Here is a 22,062-nt window from a genome sequence, read left to right as displayed (position 1 = left end):
CTCGGCGTCAGAAGCCCACCATAACGCCTATATAATGAGGGGCGGGGGCGCGGTTAAGGATAACCTAATTCGCCACCAGCGAACTAACAGCCGCCGCCCACCTCTCGCCCTCGCCAAGCCGCCGTCGCGAACCTAGCAGTTCGGTACGCGACGCTTCCTCCCTGTACGTGTGGATACCTCGGAGGTGCTACATCTGGAGCACTTGGACGAACCGTGCGAGGACGTGAAGGACGCCGGCGACTGCACGGCACTGCTCGACGCGTTCGTCTACATCGAGACGTCTTCCGCTGCTCTGCGCGTCTAGTGGTAATTCCATGACCTATAACCGCAGTAGTTCTTGGTATTATGGGGTTGAAAATTTTGTTTTGCGCTAGTGTAGCCTCCCCGTAATCCTACAAACGGCTCCGATACCAATTGAGAGCACCTAGAGGGGGGGGGGTGAATAGGTGATCCTGTAAAAACTTAAACTTATAGCCACAGAAACTTGTTAAGTGTTAGCACAATGATTGCCAAGTGGCTAGAAAGGAGTCTCAGCAAAACACAATACCACAAGAGATCAAACACAGAGATGACACAGTGGTTTATCCCGTGGTTCGGCCAAGACCAACGCTTGCCTACTCCACGTTGTGGCGTCCCAACGGACGAGGGTTGCAATCAACCCCTCTCAAGCGGTCCAAAGACCAACTTGAATACCACGGTGTTTTGCTTTGCCTTTCAATATCCCGTTTGCGAGGAATCTCCACAACTTGGAGCCTCTCGCCCTTACACTTAAGATTCACAAAGAAATACGGAGTAAGGGAGAAACTAGCAACGCACACAAGACTCAAAATCAGAGCAACAGCACGCACACAAGTCGCAACAAGAGCTCGCAACACAACTCAATGAGTCCACAACTCAACAAGAGCTCTAGATGCTATCACAATGAACCAAATGCGTGGAATCGATGTCTTGGTGCTTAGGAATGTTGTAGGAATGCTTGGTGTACTCCTCCATGCGCCTAGGGGTCCCTTTTATAGCCCCAAGGCAGCTAGGAGCCGTTGAGAGCAATTCTGGAAGGCTGATCTTGCCTTCTGTCTTCGGGCGCACCGGACAGTCCGGTGCACACCGGACACTGTCCGGTGCCCGATTTCTTTCCTTAAACGGTGTAGCCGACCGTTGCGGATCTGGGAGCCGTTGGCGCACCGGACAGTCCGGTGCACATCGGACAGCCCGGTGCCCCCTTCCGACCGTTGGCTCGGCCACGTGTCGCGCACGGATTCCGCGGCCGACCGTTGGCCCGGCCGACCGTTGGCTCACCGGACAGTCCGGTGCACACCGGACAGTCCGGTGAATTTTAGCCGTACGCCGTCGGCGAATTCCCGAGAGCGACCACTTCGCTCGAGGCAGCCTGGCGCACCGGACACTGTCCGGTGCACCACCGGACAGTCCGGTGCTCCAGACCGAACAGCCCCTTGGCTGTACACAGCCAACTTTTCTTTGACTCGATTTCTCCTGTTTCAAGCACTTAGACACAATACATTAGTCTTCAAAACAATGTACTAAGGCTTAGAAACATACCTTTACTCTTGATTTGCACTTTGTCCATCCAAGGGTATAGATTCACATTTTAAGCACCTGTGTTGGCACTCAATCACCAAAATACTTAGAAATGGCCCAAGGGCACATTTCCCTTTCACTTGTTAAAGACTCTATATGCCCTTGTGTTTGAATCATATCCTAGTAAAAAGCCTTCTACAGTCTTAGGAGCAAATTTAGATTTTCTACCTCTTTTAACAAGAATAAAACATTTGCTACCAAAGACTCTAAAATATGAGATATTGGGCTTTTTACCGGTTAGGAGTTCATAAGATGTCTTCTTGAGGATTCGGTGTAGATATAACCGGTTGATGGCATAGCAGGTGGTGTTGACCGCCTCGGCCCAAAACCGATCCGAAGTCTTGTACTCATCAAGCATGGTCCTTGCCATGTCCAATAGAGTTCGATTCTTCCTCTCCACTACACCATTTTGTTGTGGCGTGTAGGGAGAAGAGAACTCATGCTTGATGCCCTCCTCCTCAAGGAAGCCTTCGATTTGAGAGTTCTTGAACTCCGTCCCGTTGTCGCTTCTTATTTTCTTGATCCTTAAGTCGAACTCATTTTGAGCCCGTCTCAAGAATCCCTTTAAGGTCTCTTGGGTTTGAGATTTTTCCTGCAAAAAGAATACCCAAGTGAAGCGAGAATAATCATCCACTATTACAAGACAATACTTACTCCCGCCGATGCTTATGTAAGCGATCAGGCCGAATAGATCCATGTGGAGTAGCTCAAGCGGCCTGTCGGTCGTCATGATGTTCTTGTGTGGATGATGGGTACCAACTTGCTTTCGTGCTTGACATGCGCTACAAACCCTGTCTTTCTCAAAATGAACATTTGTTAGTCCTAATATGTGCTCTCCCTTTAGAAGCTTATGAAGATTCTTCATCCCGACATGGGCTAGTCGGCGGTGCCAGAGCCAACCCATGTTAGTCTTAGCAATTAAGCAAGTGTCGAGTTCAGCTCTATCGAAATCTACTAACTATAGCTGACCCTCCAACACTCTCTTAAATGCTATTGAATCATCACTTCTTCTAAAGACAGTGACACCTACATCAGTGATAAGACAGTTGTAACCCATTTTGCATAATTGAGATACAGAAAGCAAGTTGTAATCTAATGAATATACAAGAAAAACATTGGAAATAGAATGGTCAGGAGATATAGCAATTTTACCCAACCCTTTGACCAAACCTTGATTTCCATCCCTGAATGTGATAGCTCGTTGAGGATCTTGGTTTTTCTCGTAGGAGGAGAACATTTTCTTCTCCCCAGTCATGTGGTTTGTGCACCCGCTATCGATGATCCAACTTGAGCCCCCGGATGCATAAACCTACAAAACAAGTTTAGTTCTTGACTTTAGGTACCCAAACTGTTTTGGGTCCTTTGGCATTAGAAACAAGAACTTTGGGAACCCAAACACAAGTTTTGGAGCTCTTGTGTTTGCCCCCAACATACTTGGCAACGACCTTGCCGGATTTGTTAGTCAAAACATATGATGCATCAAAAGTTTTGAATGAAATGTCATGATCATTTGATGTATTAGGAGTTCTCTTTTTAGGCAACTTGGCACGGGTTGGTTGCCTAGAACTAGATGTCTCACCCTTATACATAAACGCATGATTTGAGCCAGAGTGAGACTTCCTAGAGTGAATTCTCCTAATCTTGCTCTCGGGATAACCGGCAGGGTACAAAATGTAACCCTCGTTATCCTGAGGCATGGGAGCCTTGCCCTTAACAAAATTAGACAATCTTTTAGGAGGGGCATTAAGTTTGACATTGTCTCCCCTTTGGAAGCCAATGCCATCCTTGATGTCAGGGCGTCTCCCATTATAAAGCATACTACGAGCAAATTTAAATTTTTCATTCTCTAAGTTGTGCTCGACAATTTTAGCATCTAATTTTGCTATATGATCATTTTGTTGTTTAATTAAAGCCATGTGATCATGAATAGCATCAATATCAACATTTCTACATCTAGTGCAAATAGAAACATGCTCAACAGTAGATGTAGAGGGTTTGCAAGATTTTAATTCTACAACCTTAGCATGTAATATATCATTCTCACTTCTAAGGTTAGAAATAGTAACATTGCAAACATCAAAATCTTTAGCCTTAGCAATTAATTTTTCATTTTCAATCCTAAGACTAGCAAGAGAATCATTCAATTCATCAATCCTAGCAAGTAAATCAACATTATCATCTCTAGGATTGGAAGTCGAAACATTGCAAACATGAGAATTAACCTTAGCAACTAATTTGGCATTTTCATTTCTAAGGTTGGCAATAGTGTCATGGCATGTGCTTAGCTCACTAGATAATTTCTCACATTTTTCTACCTCTAGAGCATAAGCATTCTTAACCTTAACATGCTTTTTATTTTCCTTGATTAGGAAGTCCTCTTGGGAGTCCAAGAGATCATCCTTCTCATGGATGGCACTAATTAATTCATTTAATTTTTCCTTTTGTTCCATGTTAAGGTTGGCAAAAAGGGTACGCAAGTTATCCTCCTCATCACTAGCATTATCATCGCTAGAAGACTCATATTTAGTGGATGATTTGGATTTAACCTTCTTCCTCTTGCCGTCCTTTGCCATGAGGCACTTGTGGCCGACGTTGGGGAAGAGGAGTCCCTTGGTGACGGCGATGTTGGCGGCGTCCTCGTCGTCGGAGGAATCGGTGGAGCTCTCGTCGGAGTCCCACTCGCGGCACACGTGGGCATTGCCGCCCCTCTTCTTGTGGTACCTTTTCTTTTCTCTCCTCTTGCCCTTCTTGTCGTTATCCCTGTCACTGTCACTTGATAATGGACATTTAGCAATAAAGTGACCGGGCTTACCACACTTGTAGCAAACCTTCTTGGAACGGGATTTGTAATCCTTCCCCTTCCGTTGCTTGAGGATTTGGCGAAAGCTTTTGATGATTAAAGCCATCTCCTCGTTGTCGAGCTTTGAAGCGTCGATTGGTTGTCTACTTGGTGTAGACTCCTCCTTCTCCTCCGTCGCCTTGAATGCCACCGGTTGTGCTTCGGATGTGGAGGGATCATCAAGCTCGTTGATCTTCTTTGAGCCCTTGATCATACATTCAAAGCTCACAAAATTCCTGATAACTTCCTCGGGAGTCATTAGTGTATATCTTGGGTTGCCACGAATTAATTGAACTTGAGTAGGGTTAAGGAAAATAAGAGATCTAAGAATAACCTTAACCACCTCGTGGTCATCCCATTTCTTGCTCCCGAGGTTGCGCACTTGGTTCACCAAGGTTTTGAGCCGGTTGTACATATCTTGTGGCTCCTCCCCTTGGCGAAGACGGTAGCGACCGAGCTCCCCCTCGATCATCTCCCGCTTGGTGATCTTGGTGAGTTCATCACCCTCGTGCGCGGTCTTGAGTAGATCCCAAATCTCCTTCGCATTCTTCAACCCTTGCACCTTGTTATATTCCTCTCTACTTAGAGAGGCGAGGAGTATCGTTGTGGCTTGGGAGTTGAAGTGCTCGATTTGGGCTACTTCATCCTCATCATAGTTTTCATCCCCTACGGATGGTACCTGTGCACCAAACTCAACAACATCCCAAATACTTTTGTGGAGCGAGGTTAGATGAAATCACATTAAATCACTCCACCTAGCGTAATCTTCACCATCAAAAGTTGGTGGTTTGCCTAATGGGACGGAAAGTAAAGGTGTATGTTTAGAAATGCGAGGGTAGCGTAGGGGAATCTTACTATACTTCTTACGCTCTTGGCGCTTAGAAGTGACAGATGTCGCGTCGGAGCCGGAGGTGGATGCCGATGAAGAGTCGGTCTCGTAGTAGACCACCTTCCTCATCCTCTTTTTCTTGTCCCCACTCCGATGCGGCTTGTGGGAAGAGGATTTCTCCTTCTTCTCTTTGTGGTGTGAAGAAGATTTCTTCTCCTTCCCTTTGAAGGAGTCCTTCTTCTTCTCCTTCCTCTTGGTGCGGGACTCTTCAGATGAAGTGCTCCCGTGGCTTGTAGTGGGCTTTTCGCCGGTCTCCATCTCCTTCTTGGCGTGATCTCCCGACATCACTTCGAGCGGTTAGGCTCTTAATGACGCACCGGGCTCTGATACCAATTGATAGTCGCCTAGAGGGGGGGGGTGAATAGGGCGAAACTGAAATTTACAAATATAAACACAACTACAAGCCGGGTTAGCGTTAGAAATAATAATGAGTCCGAGAGAGAGAGGGCGCAAAACAAATCGCAAGCAAATGAAGAGTGTGACACGCGGATTTGTTTTACCGAGGTTCGGTTCTTGCAAACCTACTCCCCGTTGAGGAGGCCACAAAGGCCGGGTCTCTTTCAACCCTTACCCTCTCTCAAACGGTCCCTCGGACCGAGTGAGCTTCTCTTCTCAAATCAAAACCGGGAACAAAACTTCCCTGCAAGGGCCACCACATAATTGGTGCCTCTTGCCTTGATTACAATGGAGTTTTGATCACAAGAATAAGTGAGAAAGAAAAGAAGCAATCCAAGCGCAAGAGCTCAAAAGAACACGGCAAATCTCTCTTGCTAATCACTAAATCCTTGTGTGGAATTGGAGAGGATTTGATCACTTGGGTGTGTCTAGAATTGAATACCTAGCTCTTGTAAGTGGTTGAGAAGTGGGAAACTTGGATGCCATGAATGGTGGGTGGTTGGGGGTATTTATAGCCCCAACCACCAAACTAGCCGTTTGGTGGGGTTGACTGTCGTATGGTGCACCGGACAGTCCGGTGCACACCGGACATGTCCGGTGCGCCAGCCACGTCACCAAAACCGTTGGGTTCCGACCGTTGGAGCTCTGACTTCTGGGCCCGCCTAGATGTCCGGTGGTGCACCGGACATGTACTGTAGAGTGTCCGGTGCACCAGCATGGGCGTGCCTGACTTCTGCACGCGCTGGCGCGCATTTAATGAGTCTGCAGGTAGCCGTTGGCGCCGAAGTAGTCGTTGCCCCGTTGTTACACTGGACAGTCCGGTGTACACCGGACATGTCCGATGAATTATAGCGGAGCAGCTGTTGCGAATTCCCGAGGCTGCCAAGTTCCAGAGCCGCGTCCTCTTGGAGCACCGGACACTGTCCGGTGAATTATAGCGCGCCGGCTCCGAAAATTCCTGAGGCTGAGGAGTTCAGCGCGAGGTCCCTTGGTGCACCGGACACTGTCCGGTGGCACACCGGACAGTCCGGTGCGCCAGACCAGGGAGCCTTTCGGGATGCCTTTAGCTCTCTATTTTGAACCCAACATTGATCTTTTTAATTGGCTTGTTGTGAACCTTTGGCACCTGTATACTAGAGCAAACTAGTTAGTCCAATTATTTGTGTTGGGCAATTCAACCACCAAAATTATTTAGGAACTAGGTGTAAGCCTAATTCCCTTTCACCTAGCCGTGACGCACCCGGACCCTTCCGCGGGGTCTATGAGGTCCGCATCAACCGCCCGGCGCAGCGCAACGCGCTGAGCCCAGTCGCGTTCGCGGAGATCCCACGCGCCATGTCTCTGCTGGACTGTGCCCCCTCGGCGCGCGCCGTGGTGCTGTCCGCTGCGGTTCCGCACTTCTGCGCGGGCATCGAGCTCGGGGGCCCCGGGGACCCGCTGTCCGCCGCCTCCGCCTCCGCCGATCCCGTGGCCGCCGCGGAGGGGCTCCGCCGCATGGTCCTCGACATGCAGGCGGCGCTCACGGCCATTGAGCGGTGCCAAAAGCTCGTCGTCGCGGCGGTGCACGGCGCCTGCATCGACGACGACGGCGACCTCGTGGCCGCCTGCGACATCAGGTGCTGCTCCAGGGACGCCTCCTTCGTGCTCAAGGAGGTGGACATGGCCATCGTCGCCGACCTCGGCGCGCTGCAGCGCCTCCCGCGGATCGTCGGCTACGGCAACGCTGCTGACCTCGCGCTCACCGGACGCAAGATCACCGCCATGAAGGCTAAGGAGATGGGGTTGGTGAAAGGGAAATGTGCCCTTGGGCCATTTCTAAGTATTTTGGTGATTAAGTGCCAACACAAGTGGACTTATGCAAAGTGATGGACAAAGTGCAAATCAAGAGTAAAGGTATGTTTCTATAACTTAGTACATTGTTTTAGAGACTAATGTATTGTGTCTAAGTGCTAGAAACAGGAAAAGACCAATCTAGAAAAGACTTGGCTAAGCAGCCAAGACTCTGCGCAGTCTGGGTGCACCGGACTGTCCGATGGTGCACCGGACAGTGTCCGGTGCGCCAGGCCGGCGACTGTCAACTAGCTGCTCTCGGGAAGCAATTAACGGCGTACGGCTATAAATCACCGGACTGTCCGGTGGTGCACCGGACTGTCCGGTGAGCCAACAGTCGGGCGGGCAACGGTCGGCTACAGAATCGCGAGCGACGCGTGGCAAGTGCCAACGGTCGGAAGGGGCACCGGACAGTGTCCGGTGCGCCAACGGCTCCAAGACTGCAACGGTCGGCTTCGCCAAATAAGGAAAGAGATCCGCACCGGACAGTGTCCGGTGCCGGTGGTGCACCGGACTGTCCGGTGCGCCAGGTGACAGAAGGCAAGAATTGCCTTCTTGAAATGCTCTCAACGGCTCCTAGCTGCCTTGGGGCTATAAAAGGGACCCCTAGGCGCATGGAGGAAAACACCAAGCATTCTTTAAGCATTCCTAAGCACCAAGACTTCGATTCCGCGCATTTTATTCTTTGTGATAGCAACTAGAGCTCCATTTGAGTTGTGAACTCGTCGGGTTGTGTTGTGAGCTCTTGTTGTGACTTGTGTGCGTGTTGGTACTCTGATTTCATGTCTTGTGTGCGTTGCTCATCCCTTCCTTACTTCGTGCTTCTTGGTGAACATCAAAGTGTAAGGGCGAGAGGCTCCAAGTTGTGGAGATTCCTCGCAAGTGGGATATAGTAAAGTGAAAGCAAAACACCGTGGTATTCAAGTGGGTCTTTGGACCGCTTGAAAGGGGTTGATTGCAACCCTCGTCCATTGGGACGCCACAACGTGGAGTAGGCAAGTGTTGGACTTGGCCGAACCACGGGATAAACCACTGTGCCATCTCTGTGTTGATTTCTTTGTGGTCATCGTGTTGTGCAAGTTCTCCTCTCTAGCCACTTGGCTTAATTGTGCTAACTCCTAATCAAGTTTTGTGGATTAAGTTTCAAGTGTTTTACAGGATCACCTATTCACCCCTCCTCTAGGTGCTCTCAATTGGTATCAGAGTCGTTCTCTTCAAGAAAGGGACTAATCGCCCGAAGAGATGGATCCTAAGGGCAAGGGGATGGTGGTCAATGATAAGGAGAAGGAGCCCTTCGTCAATGATCCAAAGGAGGACAAGCCTACTGACTCGGGCTCGAGCCACAAAAGAAAAGATGGGAGGAAGAAGAAAACAAGGCACATCAAAGAGATAGTCTACTACGACAGCGACGAATCCTCTTCTTCCCAAAAGGACGACGACAACGACTACGAGAAAAAGAAGACGGTTAATTCAAACTTCTCTTTTGATTATTCTCGTATTCCTCAAAGTACCAATGCTCATTTACTCTCCATTCCACTTGGTAAACCTCCTCATTTTGATGGAGGGGACTACGGATTTTGGAGTCACAAAATGCGTAGTCACTTGTTCTCTCTCCATCCTAGTATATGGGAGATAGTAGAAAGTGGAATGAAATTTGATAGCTCAGATAGTCCTTTGTTTATCAATGAACAGATTCATAAAAATGCACAAGCTACTACTGTGTTGTTAGCCTCATTGTGCAGGGACGAGTACCATAAGGTGAGCGGTTTGGACAATGCCAAGCAGATCTGGGACACCCTCAAGATCTCGCATGAGGGGAACGACGTCACCATGCTCACCAAGATGGAGTTGGTGGAGGGCGAACTCGGGAGATTCGCGATGATAAGGGGGGAGGAGCCAACCCAAACGTACAATAGGCTCAAGACCCTCGTCAACAAGATAAGGAGCTATGGAAGCACGCGATGGACGGACCACGATGTCGTTCGCCTAATGCTAAGGTCCTTTACTGTACTTGATCTACATCTAGTAAACAATATTCATGAAAATCCTAGGTACACCAAGATGTCGCCCGAAGAAATCCTTGGGAAATTTGTAAGCGGGCGGATGATGATCAAGGAGGTGAGATACGTGGATGATGCATTGAATGGCCCAATCCATGAGCCTCAAACTGTTGCTCTCAAAGCGACAAGGAGCAAGGAGGCACTACTTAGCAAGGTGGCGCAAGTTGAGGCGGCAGGGCTTAATGAGGAAGAAATGGCCCTTATCATCAAGCGGTTCAAGACGGCGCTAAAAGGTCACAAGGAGCACCCCAACAAGAACAAGACGAAGGGGAAGCGCTCCTGCTTCAAATGTGGTAAGATTGGTCATTTTATCGCTAATTGTCCCGATAATGATAGTGACCAGGAAAAGAAGAGTGGAAAGTGGGAAAAGAAGAAGAACTACAAGAAGGCGAAGGGCGAGGCACATCTTGGAAAGGAGTGGGATTCGGATTGCTCCTCGTCCGACTCCGACAATGAAGGACTCGCCGCCACCACCTTCAACAAGTCATCCCTCTTCCCCAACGATCATCACACATGCCTCATGGCAAAGGAGAAGAAGGTATGTACTCGAAACAATACTACTTATGCTTCTTCAAGCGAGGATGAGTCTAGTGATGATGATGAAATAGACTATTCATGCTTATTCAAGGGCTTAGATAGAACTAAGATTGATAAGATTAATGAATTGATTGATGCTTTGAATGATAAGAATAGATTACTAGAAAAACAAGAGGACCTTTTATATGAAGAGCATGATAAATTTGTTAGTGCACAAAATTCTGTTGCTCTAGAAGTTAAAAGGAATGAAATGCTTTCTTGTGAACTATCTACTTGTCATGAAACCATTTCTACTTTAAAAGGTGTTAATGATGATTTAAATGCTAAACTAGAAGTAGCAAATAAATCTAACTCTTGTGTAGAACATGTTATGATTTGCAATAGGTGCAAAGATTTTAATGTTGATGCTTGTAGTGAACACCTAGTTTGCATTTCTAAATTAAATGATGAAGTGGCTAGTCTTAATGCCCAACTTAAGACTAGCAAGAGTGAATTTGACAAGCTAAAATTTGCAAGGGATGCCTACACGATTGGTAGACACCCCTCAATTAAGGATGGTCTTGGCTTCAAGAGGGAAGTCAAGAACTTAACAAGCCATAAGGCTTCCATCTCCACCAAGGAGAAAGAGAAGGCCCCTATGGCTAGAAATGCTCAAAAGAACCATGCCTTCATGTATCATGATAGGAGACATTCTAGAAATGTTTATAGAAGTTATGATGCTTTTGATTCTCATGCCATGGTTGCTTCTAGTTCTTCTATTATGCATGATAGAAATTTAGCTAGGAGAAATGTTATTAATCACATGCCTAGAAGAAATGTTGTTCATGTTTCTAGGAAAATAATAAATGAACCTTCTACAATTTATCATGCTTGCAATGCTTCATTTACGATTTGTAGAAAGGATAGGAAAGTGATTGTTAGGAAACTAGGGGCAAAATGCAAGGGAGATAAGACTTGCATTTGGATCCCTAAGGATATTGTCACTAACCTTGTAGGACCCAACAAGAGTTGGGTACCTAAGACCCAAGCCTAAACTTGCCTTGCAGGTTTATGCATCCGGGGGATCAAGCTGGATTATCGACAGCGGATGCACAAACCACATGACGGGGGAGAAGAGGATGTTCACCTCCTACGTCAAGAATAAAGATTCCCAAGATTCAATCATATTCGGTGACGGGAACCAAGGCAAGGTTAAAGGCTTAGGCAAGATTGCAATCTCAAATGAGCACTCTATTTCTAATGTATTCTTAGTAGAGTCGCTTGGATATAATTTGTTATCCGTAAGTCAATTATGTAATATGGGATATAATTGTCTATTCACAAATGTAGATGTGTCTGTCTTTAGAAGAAGTGATGGTTCATTAGCTTTTAAGGGTGTATTAGACGACAAACTCTATTTAGTTGATTTTGCAAAAGAGGAGGCCGGTCTAGATGCATGCTTAATTGCTAAGACTAGCATGGGCTGGCTGTGGCATCGCTGCTTAGCACATGTGGGATGAAGAACCTTCACAAGCTTCTAAAGGGAGAACACGTGATAGGTCTAACTAATGTTACTTTCGAAAAAGATAGACCTTGTGCAGCTTGTCAAGCAGGGAAACAGGTGGGAAGCTCTCATCATGCCAAAAATATGATGACAACATCAAGACCCCTGGAGTTACTTCATATGGACCTCTTCGGACCCGTCGCCTATCTAAGCATAGGAGGAAGTAAGTATGGTCTTGTTATAGTTGATGATTTTTCCCGCTTCACTTGGGTATTCTTTTTGCAGGATAAATCTGAAACCCAAGGGACCCTCAAGCGCTTCCTAAGGAGAGCTCAAAACGAGTTTGAGCTCAAGGTGAAGAAGATAAGGAGCGACAATGGGTCCGAGTTCAAGAACCTTCAAGTGGAGGAGTATCTTGAGGAGGAAGGAATCAAGCACGAGTTCTCCGCTCCCTACACACCACATCAAAATGGTGTGGTAGAGAGGAAGAACAGGACACTTATAGACATGGCAAGGACGATGCTTGGAGAGTTCAAGACCCCCGAGCGCTTTTGGTCGGAAGCCGTGAACACGGCTTGCCACGCCATCAACCGGGTCTACCTTCATCGCCTCCTCAAGAAGACTTCGTATGAGCTACTAACCGGTAACAAACCCAATGTTTCGTATTTCCGAGTTTTTGGGAGTAAATGCTACATTCTAGTGAAGAAGGGTAGGAATTCCAAATTTGCTCCCAAAGCGGTAGAAGGGTTTTTGTTAGGTTATGACTCAAATACAAAGGCGTATAGGGTCTTCAACAAATCATCGGGTTTGGTTGAAGTCTCTAGCGACGTTGTATTTGATGAGACTAATGGCTCTCCAAGAGAGCAAGTTGTTGATCTTGATGTAGATGAAGAAGACGTTCCAACGGTCGCAATACGCACCATGACAATTGGAGATGTGAGGCCACTGGAACAAAAGGAGCAAGATCAACCTTCTTCCTCAACAATGGTGCATCCCCCAACTCAAGACGATGAACAGGTTCATCAAGAGGAGACGTGTGATCAAGGGGGGGGGGGCACAAGATGATCATGTAATGGAGGAAGAAGCACAACAGGCACCTCCAACTCAAGTCTGAGCGATGATTCAAAGAGATCATCCCGTCGACCAGATTTTGGGTGACATTAGCAAGGGAGTAACTACTCGGTCTCGATTAGTTAATTTTTGTGAACATTATTCCTTTGTCTCTTCTATTGAGCCTTTCAGGGTAGAAGAGGCCTTGCTTGATCCGGACTGGGTGTTGGCCATACAAGAAGAGCTCAACAACTTCAAGAGGAATGAAGTTTGGACACTGGTGCCTCGTCCCAAGCAAAATGTTGTGGGAACCAATTGGGTGTTCCGCAACAAACAAGACGAGCACGGGGTGGTGACAAGGAACAAGGCATGACTTGTGGCAAAAGGTTATGCCCAAGTCGCAGGTTTGGACTTTGAGGAGACTTTTGCTCCTGTTGCTAGGCTAGAGTCAATTTGCATATTGTTAGCCTATGCTACTCACCATTCTTTCAGGTTGTTCCAAATGGATGTGAAGAGCGCTTTCCTCAACGGGCCAATCAAGGAGGAGGTGTACGTGGAGCAACCCCCTGGCTTTGAGGATGAACGGTACCCCGACCACGTGTGTAAGCTCTCTAAGGCGCTCTATGGACTTAAGCAAGCCCCAAGAGCATGGTATGAATGCCTTAGAGACTTTTTAATTGCTAATGCTTTAAAGGTTGGGATGGCCGATCCAACTCTTTTCACTAAGACATGTGATGGTGATCTTTTTGTGTGCCAAATTTATGTCGATGACATAATATTTGGTTCTACTAACCAAAAGTCTTGTGAAGAGTTTAGCAGGGTGATGACTCAAAAGTTTGAGATGTCGATGATGGGTGAGTTAAGTTATTTCCTTGGGTTCCAAGTGAAGCAACTCAAAGATGGAACCTTCATCTCCCAAACGAAGTACACGCAAGACTTGATCAAGCGGTTTGGGATGAAGGACGCCAAGCCCGCAAAGACTCCAATGGGAACCGACGGACACACCGACCTCAATAAAGGAGGTAAGTCCATCGATCAAAAGGCATACCGGTCTATGATAGGGTCTTTACTTTTTTTATGTGCTAGTAGACCGGATATTATGCTTAGCGTATGCATGTGTGCTAGATTTCAATCTGATCCAAGGGAGTGTCACTTAGTGGCTGTGAAGCGAATTCTTAGATATTTAGTCGTTACACGCCTTGCTTCGGGATCTGGTATCCAAAGGGGTCTACCTTTGACTTGATTGGATATTCAGACTCCGACTATGCTAGATGTAAGGTCGATAGGAAGAGTACATCGGGGACGTGCCAATTCTTAGGAAGGTCCCTGGTATCATGGAGTTCTAAGAAACAAACCTCTGTTGCCCTATCCACCGCTGAGGCTGAGTATGTTGCCGCAGGACAGTGTTGCGCGCAACTACTTTGGATGAGGCAAACCCTCAGGGACTTTGGCTACAATCTGAGCAAAGTCCCACTCCTATGTGATAATGAGAGTGCTATCCGCATGGCGGATAATCCTGTTGAACACAGCCGCACAAAGCACATTGACATCTAGCATCACTTTTTGAGAGACCACCAGCAAAAGGGGGATATCGAAGTGTTTCATGTTAGCACCGAGAACCAGCTAGCCGATATCTTTACCAAGCCTCTAGATGAGTCGACCTTTTGCAAGCTGCGTAGTGAGCTAAATGTCTTAGATTCACGGAACCTGGATTGATTTGTAGCGTACATGTGTTTTATGCCTTGATCATGTTCCTTAATACATTTCGTTGTTTATTTATGGTGCTCAAGTTATACAAGCACTCCCCGGACCTCACAAGTTCATTTGCAAATGATGCACATATTTAGGGGGAGATGTGCTACAACTTGACCCTTTGAGACTAACTGTGTGCTTGAGTTTCCTTAATTTAGTCTCAAAGGAGGTTTGAAAGGGAAAAGGTGGACTTGGACCATGCAAGACTTCCACTGCACTCCGACGAAAGTGTAACTAATTCCAAGTTCATCTTTGAACTCGTATTGCCTTTTTTACTCTTAGTTGAAGATTTTGGTGAGGCAATGAGGTTAAAGGGCCAAAATTGATCCCGTTTTGGTGCTTGATGCCAAAGGGGGAGAAGATAAGGCCAAAAACAATAAATGGATCAACTACCACTTGAGAATTTTGAAAATAGTAGAGTTAGAGCTTTTGTTTGTCAAAATACTCTTGTTTGTCTCTCATTATCAAAAGTTGGTCTCTTGTGGGGAGAAGGCTTGATTAAGGGAAAAAAGGGGAGTTTTTGAATCCTTGATCAATTTCTCGTGAAATATCTCTCTTTATGTTTCAACAAGTGTGTTTGACTTAGAGATAGGAAATTGAGTTTGATTTGCAAAAACAAACCAAGTGGTGGCAAAGAATGATCCATATATGCCAAATTTGAATCAAAACAATTTTGAGTTCTCATTAGTATTGATGTTGCACTTCTTTTAGTTGCTTTTTGTTGTGTTGGCATAAATCACCAAAAAGGGGGAGATTGAAAGGGAAATGTGCCCTTGGGCCATTTCTAAGTATTTTGGTGATTAAGTGCCAACACAAGTGGACTTATGCAAAGTGATGGATAAAGTGCAAATCAAGAGTAAAGGTATGTTTCTATGACTTAGTACATTGTTTTAGAGACTAATGTTTTGTGTCTAAGTGCTAGAAACAGGAAAAGACCAATCTGGAAAAGACTTGGCTAAGCAGCCAAGACTCTGCGCGGTCTGGGTGCACCGGACAGTGTCCGGTGCGGCAGGCCGGCGACTGTCAACTGGCTGCTCTCGGGAAGCAATTAACGGCGTACGACTATAAATCACCGGACTGTCCGGTGGTGCATCGGACTGTCCGGTGAGCCAACAGTCGGCCGGGCCAACGGTCGACCGCAGAATTCGCGAGCGACGCGTGGCAAGTGCCAACGGTCGGAAGGGGCACCGGACTGTCCTGTGTGCACCGGACAGTGTCCGGTGCGCCAACGGCTCCAAGACTGCAATGGTCGGCTTCGCCAAATAAGGAAAGAGATCCGCACCGGACAGTGTCCAGTGGTGCACCGAACTGTCGGTGCGCCAGGCGACAGAAGGCAAGAATTGCCTTCTTGAAATGCTCTCAACGGCTCCTAGCTGCCTTGGGGCTATAAAAAGGACCCCTAGGCGCATGGAGGAAAACACCAAGCATTCTCTAAGCATTCCTAAGCACCAAGACTTCGATTCCGCGCATTTGATTCTTTGTGATAGCAACTAGAGCTCCATTTGAGTTGTGAACTCGCCGGGTTGTGTTGTGAGCTCTTGTTGTGACTTGTGTGCGTGTTGGTACTCTGATTTTGTGTCTTGTGTGCGTTGCTCATCCCTTCCTTACTCCGTGCTTCTTGGTGAACATCAAAGTGTAAGGGCGAGAGGCTCCAAGTTGTGGAGATTCCTCGCAAGTGGGATATAGTAAAGTGAAAGCAAAATATTGTGGTATTCAAGTGGGTCTTTGGACCGCTTGAAAGGGGTTGATTGCAACCCTCGTCCATTGGGACGCCACAACGTGGAGTAGGCAAGTGTTGGACTTGGCCGAACCACAGGATAAACCACTGTGCCATCTCTGTGTTGATTTCTTTGTGGTCATCGTGTTGTGCAAGTTCTCCTCTCTAGCCACTTGGCTTAATTGTGCTAACTCCTAATCAAGTTTTGTGGATTAAGTTTCAAGTGTTTTACAGGATCACCTATTCACCCCCCCTCTAGGTGCTCTCAGTTGGTTACCAGGGTATTCGATTCCAAGCAAGACTTAGATGCGGGCGTCACAAGAGGGGGCGTCGGGACGCGGAGTGCTCGAAGAGGAGGCGGGAAGCCAGAGGGAGCAGTGTGCTTTGGAGATGCAGGCAGAGTATTTGAGCCGTGACGGAGCACAGATGGGGAGGAGTCCATTGGGGGACTGGGGGGCTTTGGAAGCTCCACGAGGACGACGTGATGGGCGAAGCGCACGAGGCGAGGAAGAGGACCGGGAGGAACGAGGGGGGAGGGGGCGCGGGTCATGCAACCGCCATTGCCGGCTTACGGTCGGGGGGGGGGGGGGGAGGGGAGCACGCGCAGAGAGGAAGGCGGGGACAGTCTTCACTAACGTCTTAATAGTTAGTAGAGAGTAGATATTAGTGTTAAAATATAGTACATTTTTTTTATTTTGTACCTCTATTTGTATCTATATATAAAAAGGAATATTTTGATCTATATAAAGCTAAAAACACAAGATATGAATAGTTATGATCATTAATGTTTTTATGTTGGCTTAACTATTTTTGGCGAGCTATGCAGTTTGATGGGCATTTTAGGGAAGCCAGACGTCGTCATATCTCCACGCCAACGACACGAACACTGTGGCCTGAATCACGAGGCATAGCGACAAACGGTAGTACAAGCAAAAGCCGAGACCGGGGCGTGCTGGTGAATAGCCGGGGGTCCCCACGGCAAAAAAAAAAAATCTCCGTGGACGGCAGGATCCACATGGATAGACAGACCATCCGCGGCGCCGAGGCAGGGACCCGGGCAAGCATGAGCGATCCCGGTGCTTTCCCCAATAAATCCTGCGCTTTTCGGGAAAGAACCCTGAACCCCAGCGCCGAGAGGAAGAGGAGGGATCTCGTCGACACGCCGTCGGGAACGCGCCCCCCGTTCCCTCGCCGCTGCCCCGACACGGTGCCATTCTCGCCCGAATCGGCGAATCCCTCCCACCGCTTCGCCTATAAATCTCCCCCTCTATGGCCCTAATCCTCCCGTACAACAGTGCCCAGTGCCCACCGCGGCAGATCTTCGATGCCTCCAAGGTACATTACGTGCTCCCCCACCGGCCCCTTCCCACCAGAATATTTTCTTTGAACCATGGCCGTCGCGTGATCTTTTTTCGAGCCTCGCGCTCTCTCTCTCGTTTTCTTTTAACTTTTCTTGAAAAATTCATGGGCGGACAGGGCGATGGAGGAGGACGGCGGCTCCGGCAGCGACAGCATGGAGTTCGTCGCGGGAGCGGAGACTGGCGCTGGTGTAGGCACAAGCGCCGGCAGGAACCGCGGTGTGGGTGCAGGACCAGCGCAGGCGGTGGCGGCGGCACGAAGCTGCCGCATGTGCTGCAAAAGAGTTTCGGCGAGGTGCAAGGGATTCTGGAGCACAACCGCGTCCTGATTTAGGAGATCAGCTAGAACCAGGAGACGCGCGACGCGGACGGCCTCAGCCGCAACGTGGCGCTAATCTGGGAGCTCAACACTAATATCGCCCGCGTCGTGGACATCTACGGCGACATGTCAGGCTCCTTCGCCCGCGCCGTCGCCACCAAGAAAGACGCCGCAGGCTACAAGTCGGGCCCTAAGGGGCCATGGCATCCGAGTTGGCGTTGGACGGCGGCTGCGGGATGGGGAACAGCGACCCTCCGTCGGCTGTGAGTGAGCCCATGAGACCACCCAGAGCCCCGCCCTGCACCGCCCCAACGACCGTGGTCACCGCGGCCTCGATGTGGATGGGCTGCTTCGCCATCCATGCACGGAACCTGGCCTCAATCGCTTTTACGCGGCCGCTCCACTCCTCTAGAGGGTTACTACCGCCGCGCAATCCGCGAGCCATCGGCACTGACGGCGAGGTCTTCAATGCCACGACCGAATTCCCCCTTCCCTTGCCGTCCGCCATCTCCTTGCAACCTCGCGTCTGCCACTCCCTCTCGAGTCTCGATGGCCACTGTGCCACTCTTCATTATCCCCTCGGAATCTTCTTCGCTTAACCCCTTAGCAAATCATCATGCGGTCCTCCTCGCACGGCCGGCCCAACGTTTCGTTTCATTAGGCCCAGCTAGACGGGGGGAGCACGCGGAGAGAAGGGCGGGGCAGTCTACACTAACGTCTTAATAGTTAGTAGAGATTTATTTAAACATGATCCAAAATCATATATTCCCCTCCAAAGGAACTCAACCGTGGAACATAACAAGGTAAACACACACCAGTAGTCAGCGCACCTTCGGATCGAGCCAAACCAATACTGAACTAGACATGTGGCGATGCCATCGTTGTCAGTATGGCGGATCCCACGATGCACCTCACAAAGATTTGAATGCGTGGCGGCACGCCACTGGAGTTGGTATGATTCAAAGTGGGACTGTGTCGGTCCAAAACGAGAACCCTGGAGCTGATATGACTTAGTGTGTGTGTATATATAATATACTAGGTGTGTGCCCGTGCGTTGCAACGGGAGTACGCTGGGATGAGCATCGACACATATCTGATCGAATCTTATATTTCCTTGGGGTCTGGAGAAAGTTCGCTCGGAAGCCAAACATGTTAAGACCTGAGCATGTGTTACCCTTGTGCCTCATCAGCACACTGTTCCGCGCTTGTATGAGTCTAATTTGCATGCCTCGGGCATAGCCTCTCACCATCTATTCACTATAATATATAGAATCCGTGTGATAAACATTATCAATATCGCACAAACTATTTTAAAGAGTCAATATAGAATTTTTGATAATAGGCAAATATGTCGACAATCGTACATTAATCTAATCCTTTTTAGCGATATTGATAAGTCTTTGTTGTATGTTTGCAGGGTTGACATAGCGACATGAATTGTCCTCGTAACTTAACAGTTCAATCACAAAGTTACTTCGAAAAATCTTTGCATCCTACACACAAAGACATAAGAGAACAAAACGTCAAATTTATATTATGTACCTGAAATGTATGTTTGAACATGAAACAAACGTACTCCACTCACCCTATCAAATTTCATTCGTCTATCATTTCCCCACATGACCATAGATTGTAGAACGAAGTAGCTGGTATTAACACTATAGAATAATGTTTGACCAACTATATTATATACATGGTTATCATAGAAAAAATTTAAGCTGTTGAGAACTTGGTATTGAGAAAATACCCTTTTAAGTCAATTGGAACACCAGACCGAATTGTATGTTCCCACTTAAAAATATCCTCTACCCATCCAGAATGTTTCTTGTTGTAAGCAATCTTATATTTCTTTGAGGCCCTGATAATTGCTTCCGCAAACCTCTTGTATGGCATGTGTTTACACCAATCTTAGCCATTGATGCTTCGTCCCAAATAATGAGCGACGCTTTCTGTAGCAAAGAGCGACCCATGCTAACAAATAGTCGAGTTCTAGTGATGACTGCAACTACAGCCACTAAGCTTGCTGGTTTGATAAGAATATATCAATGATTGTGATGTTTTCAGTTATGCATGACATTTTCCTGTTTTGCCTTTGTTTTTAACTGCTTTGTATTATTAGCATCTTGTCAGATGCACTTGGAAGGGAGCTTATGAAGCATCTCACTATAAACTCCAGAACTGAAATGGAGTTTTGATTAGTGTGCCCAACAGCTCTTACGTTACACATCATCTGGTATGATCAATGCAGACCCTTAATAGAAAAAATATGAATGCATTATTGGGTAAGAAACAAATGAAAATGCCATTTTGTCACTTGTCGGCGTAATCAACTAAAGCATGCTGGTTGTATTTAAGTATCATGATCCAGCTTTATCTTCACTCTGTCTAATACGTTTGCCACAAATAGAATGTTGGATATATATTGTACACAAATAAAAAAACAAATCAATCATCTCTTGATTCCAAACCCCCACACTGCAACGCCCTCCTTGGCGCCAAAAATAGGAGTATATGACTACAGTGGTACTTGGTAGAGTCAGCTTAAACTGTCCGTTTGCAAGGCATGGGTCGGACATGCCTCTCTAAAACATACAAGAGTTTGATCCAAAAAACCACAAATCCACAACAATCATCCTCATACAATTCTTCACAAATCCATGAAACCCAATGCGACATCCATCAAATCTCGCCCAATTTCAGTGTCATGTAGCAGCTAGAACAGAATGAACAAGCACAACACCAAAGCCAACACATCAAGAGAACACACGAGAGTGCAAGTGAAAGAACTAAACTATCAACTAAGAGCCCTTGCTCCCAGAATGAATCTTCTGTTCACCAAAGCATCCCACTGATGACTGATCCCCTCAGCTCTAGAAAACAGGGAATGGGAAGTATAATAGTCCCAGCTTGATCTCTAAACACCCATTCTAGCTCCCGGAATTTCAGTAGAGAAAGGGGAATAGCGGCCTGGAATATCCAGACTGAGCTCCATTGTAGCACATAAGAAGAAGAAAAACAGCACAACGCCCATGAATTCCGTCGTAATCAAGCACCATTTCAGGTCGGCGCACAAAGAGCACGAGCTCGCACGAAGTTCCGCGGGCGGAGAGCACGTAGGTGATAGATGATCTTTCAATCCACTCGTGGGAAGGGAAATCGATCCGCGCCACGCGGGAGGAGACGTAAGTGGTAGATGATGATCTACCAATCCTCATCTCAGTTGCACACGCAGTGGAACCAGGGACTGGGGAGGAAAAATCGATCCACCCAGAGAAGGGTTAGCGGCATGCACCTGCTCGATGTCACGCTCCACGGGCCCCGCTCGGATGCCACCGAGATCCGACGAGACATCCGACATGGCAGCGGCCTCCGCATCAGCCCCGACGCCAGCACCGCCCCATCACGGCCAGGCGCGAGCGGACCACTGGCCTCGTTCACCGAGCCCTGCCACCACGCGCGGTGGGAGGCGACGCGCTTCAATGGGGGCTCGCTCGTCTGCGCGGGTCAGGGTGGGCAGGGCAACTCGTGGATCAGGGTAGATAAAGTTCACGAGGTAGGGCGGGCAGGAGGGTGGATTGCAGCGGTCACGACGGTTGTTGGCAGATTGCTCGGGCGGGAGGGAGGGTGGATCGCGACTGTGCGCGGTGGGGTTTGCGACGGGCGGGCGAGCGGGCGTAAGGAGGCAGAGGCAGTCTACAGTTGAAAGGGAAATGTGCCCTTGGGCCATTTCTAAGTATTTTGGTAATTGAGTGCCAACGCAAGTGCTTTTGTGTTGATCTATGCAATGTGGTGGACAAAGTGCAAATCATGTCAAAAGGTATGTTTCTAGACTTAGTACATTGTTTTATGGACTAATGTATTGTGTCTAAGTGCTGGAAATAGGAAAGATTGAATTGGAAATAAGATGGCTCTGTTCAGCCAAAGTCAGCTCGGTCTGGGTGCACCGGACTGTCCGGTGGTGCACCAGACAGTGTCCGGTGTGCTAGGCTGGCTCAGGCGAACTTGCCGCTCTCAGGAAGGAATTAACGGCGTACGGCTATAATTCACCGGACTGTCCGGTGTGCACCGGACTGTCCGGTGAGCCAACGGTCAGCCAGGCCAACGGTCGGCTGCGCGATCCGCGCGGGACACGTGGCCGAGCCAACGGTCGAGAGGGGGCACCGGACTGTCCGGTGCACCAACGGCTCCAAGGCTGCCAACGGTCAGCTTCGCCAAATAAGGAAGGAAATCCGCACC

The 22,062-nt window shown here is 48.0% G+C and overlaps 1 protein-coding gene and 1 pseudogene across 2 annotated transcripts in view; both read left to right on the top strand.

Moving 5' to 3' along the window:
• The window catches only part of LOC103655617 (delta(3,5)-Delta(2,4)-dienoyl-CoA isomerase, peroxisomal-like), a 36,895-nt gene extending 20,273 nt beyond the window's left edge, over window positions 1-16,622 (top strand). Inside the window, exons 3-4 of the mRNA XM_020551895.1 lie at window positions 6,950-7,505; window positions 16,419-16,622. Of these exons, the coding sequence (XP_020407484.1) occupies window positions 6,950-7,505; window positions 16,419-16,565 (703 nt within the window). The 3' untranslated portion in view covers window positions 16,566-16,622. The remainder of the gene's footprint in view (window positions 1-6,949; window positions 7,506-16,418) is intronic.
• A 536-nt stretch (window positions 16,623-17,158) lies between these two features.
• LOC103653905 (protein ELF4-LIKE 4-like) lies at window positions 17,159-18,961 on the top strand (annotated as a pseudogene). Its single transcript, XR_565798.3, has 2 exons — window positions 17,159-17,484; window positions 17,626-18,961. The product of XR_565798.3 is annotated as a protein ELF4-LIKE 4-like (transcript).
• Window positions 18,962-22,062: the final 3,101 nt, after the last annotated feature.

The sequence above is a fragment of the Zea mays genome, chromosome 4 (genome assembly GCF_902167145.1).
Source record: "Zea mays cultivar B73 chromosome 4, Zm-B73-REFERENCE-NAM-5.0, whole genome shotgun sequence".
Classification (NCBI taxonomy): Eukaryota; Viridiplantae; Streptophyta; class Magnoliopsida; order Poales; family Poaceae; genus Zea; species Zea mays.
This window is presented reverse-complemented; position numbering and strand designations above follow the sequence as displayed.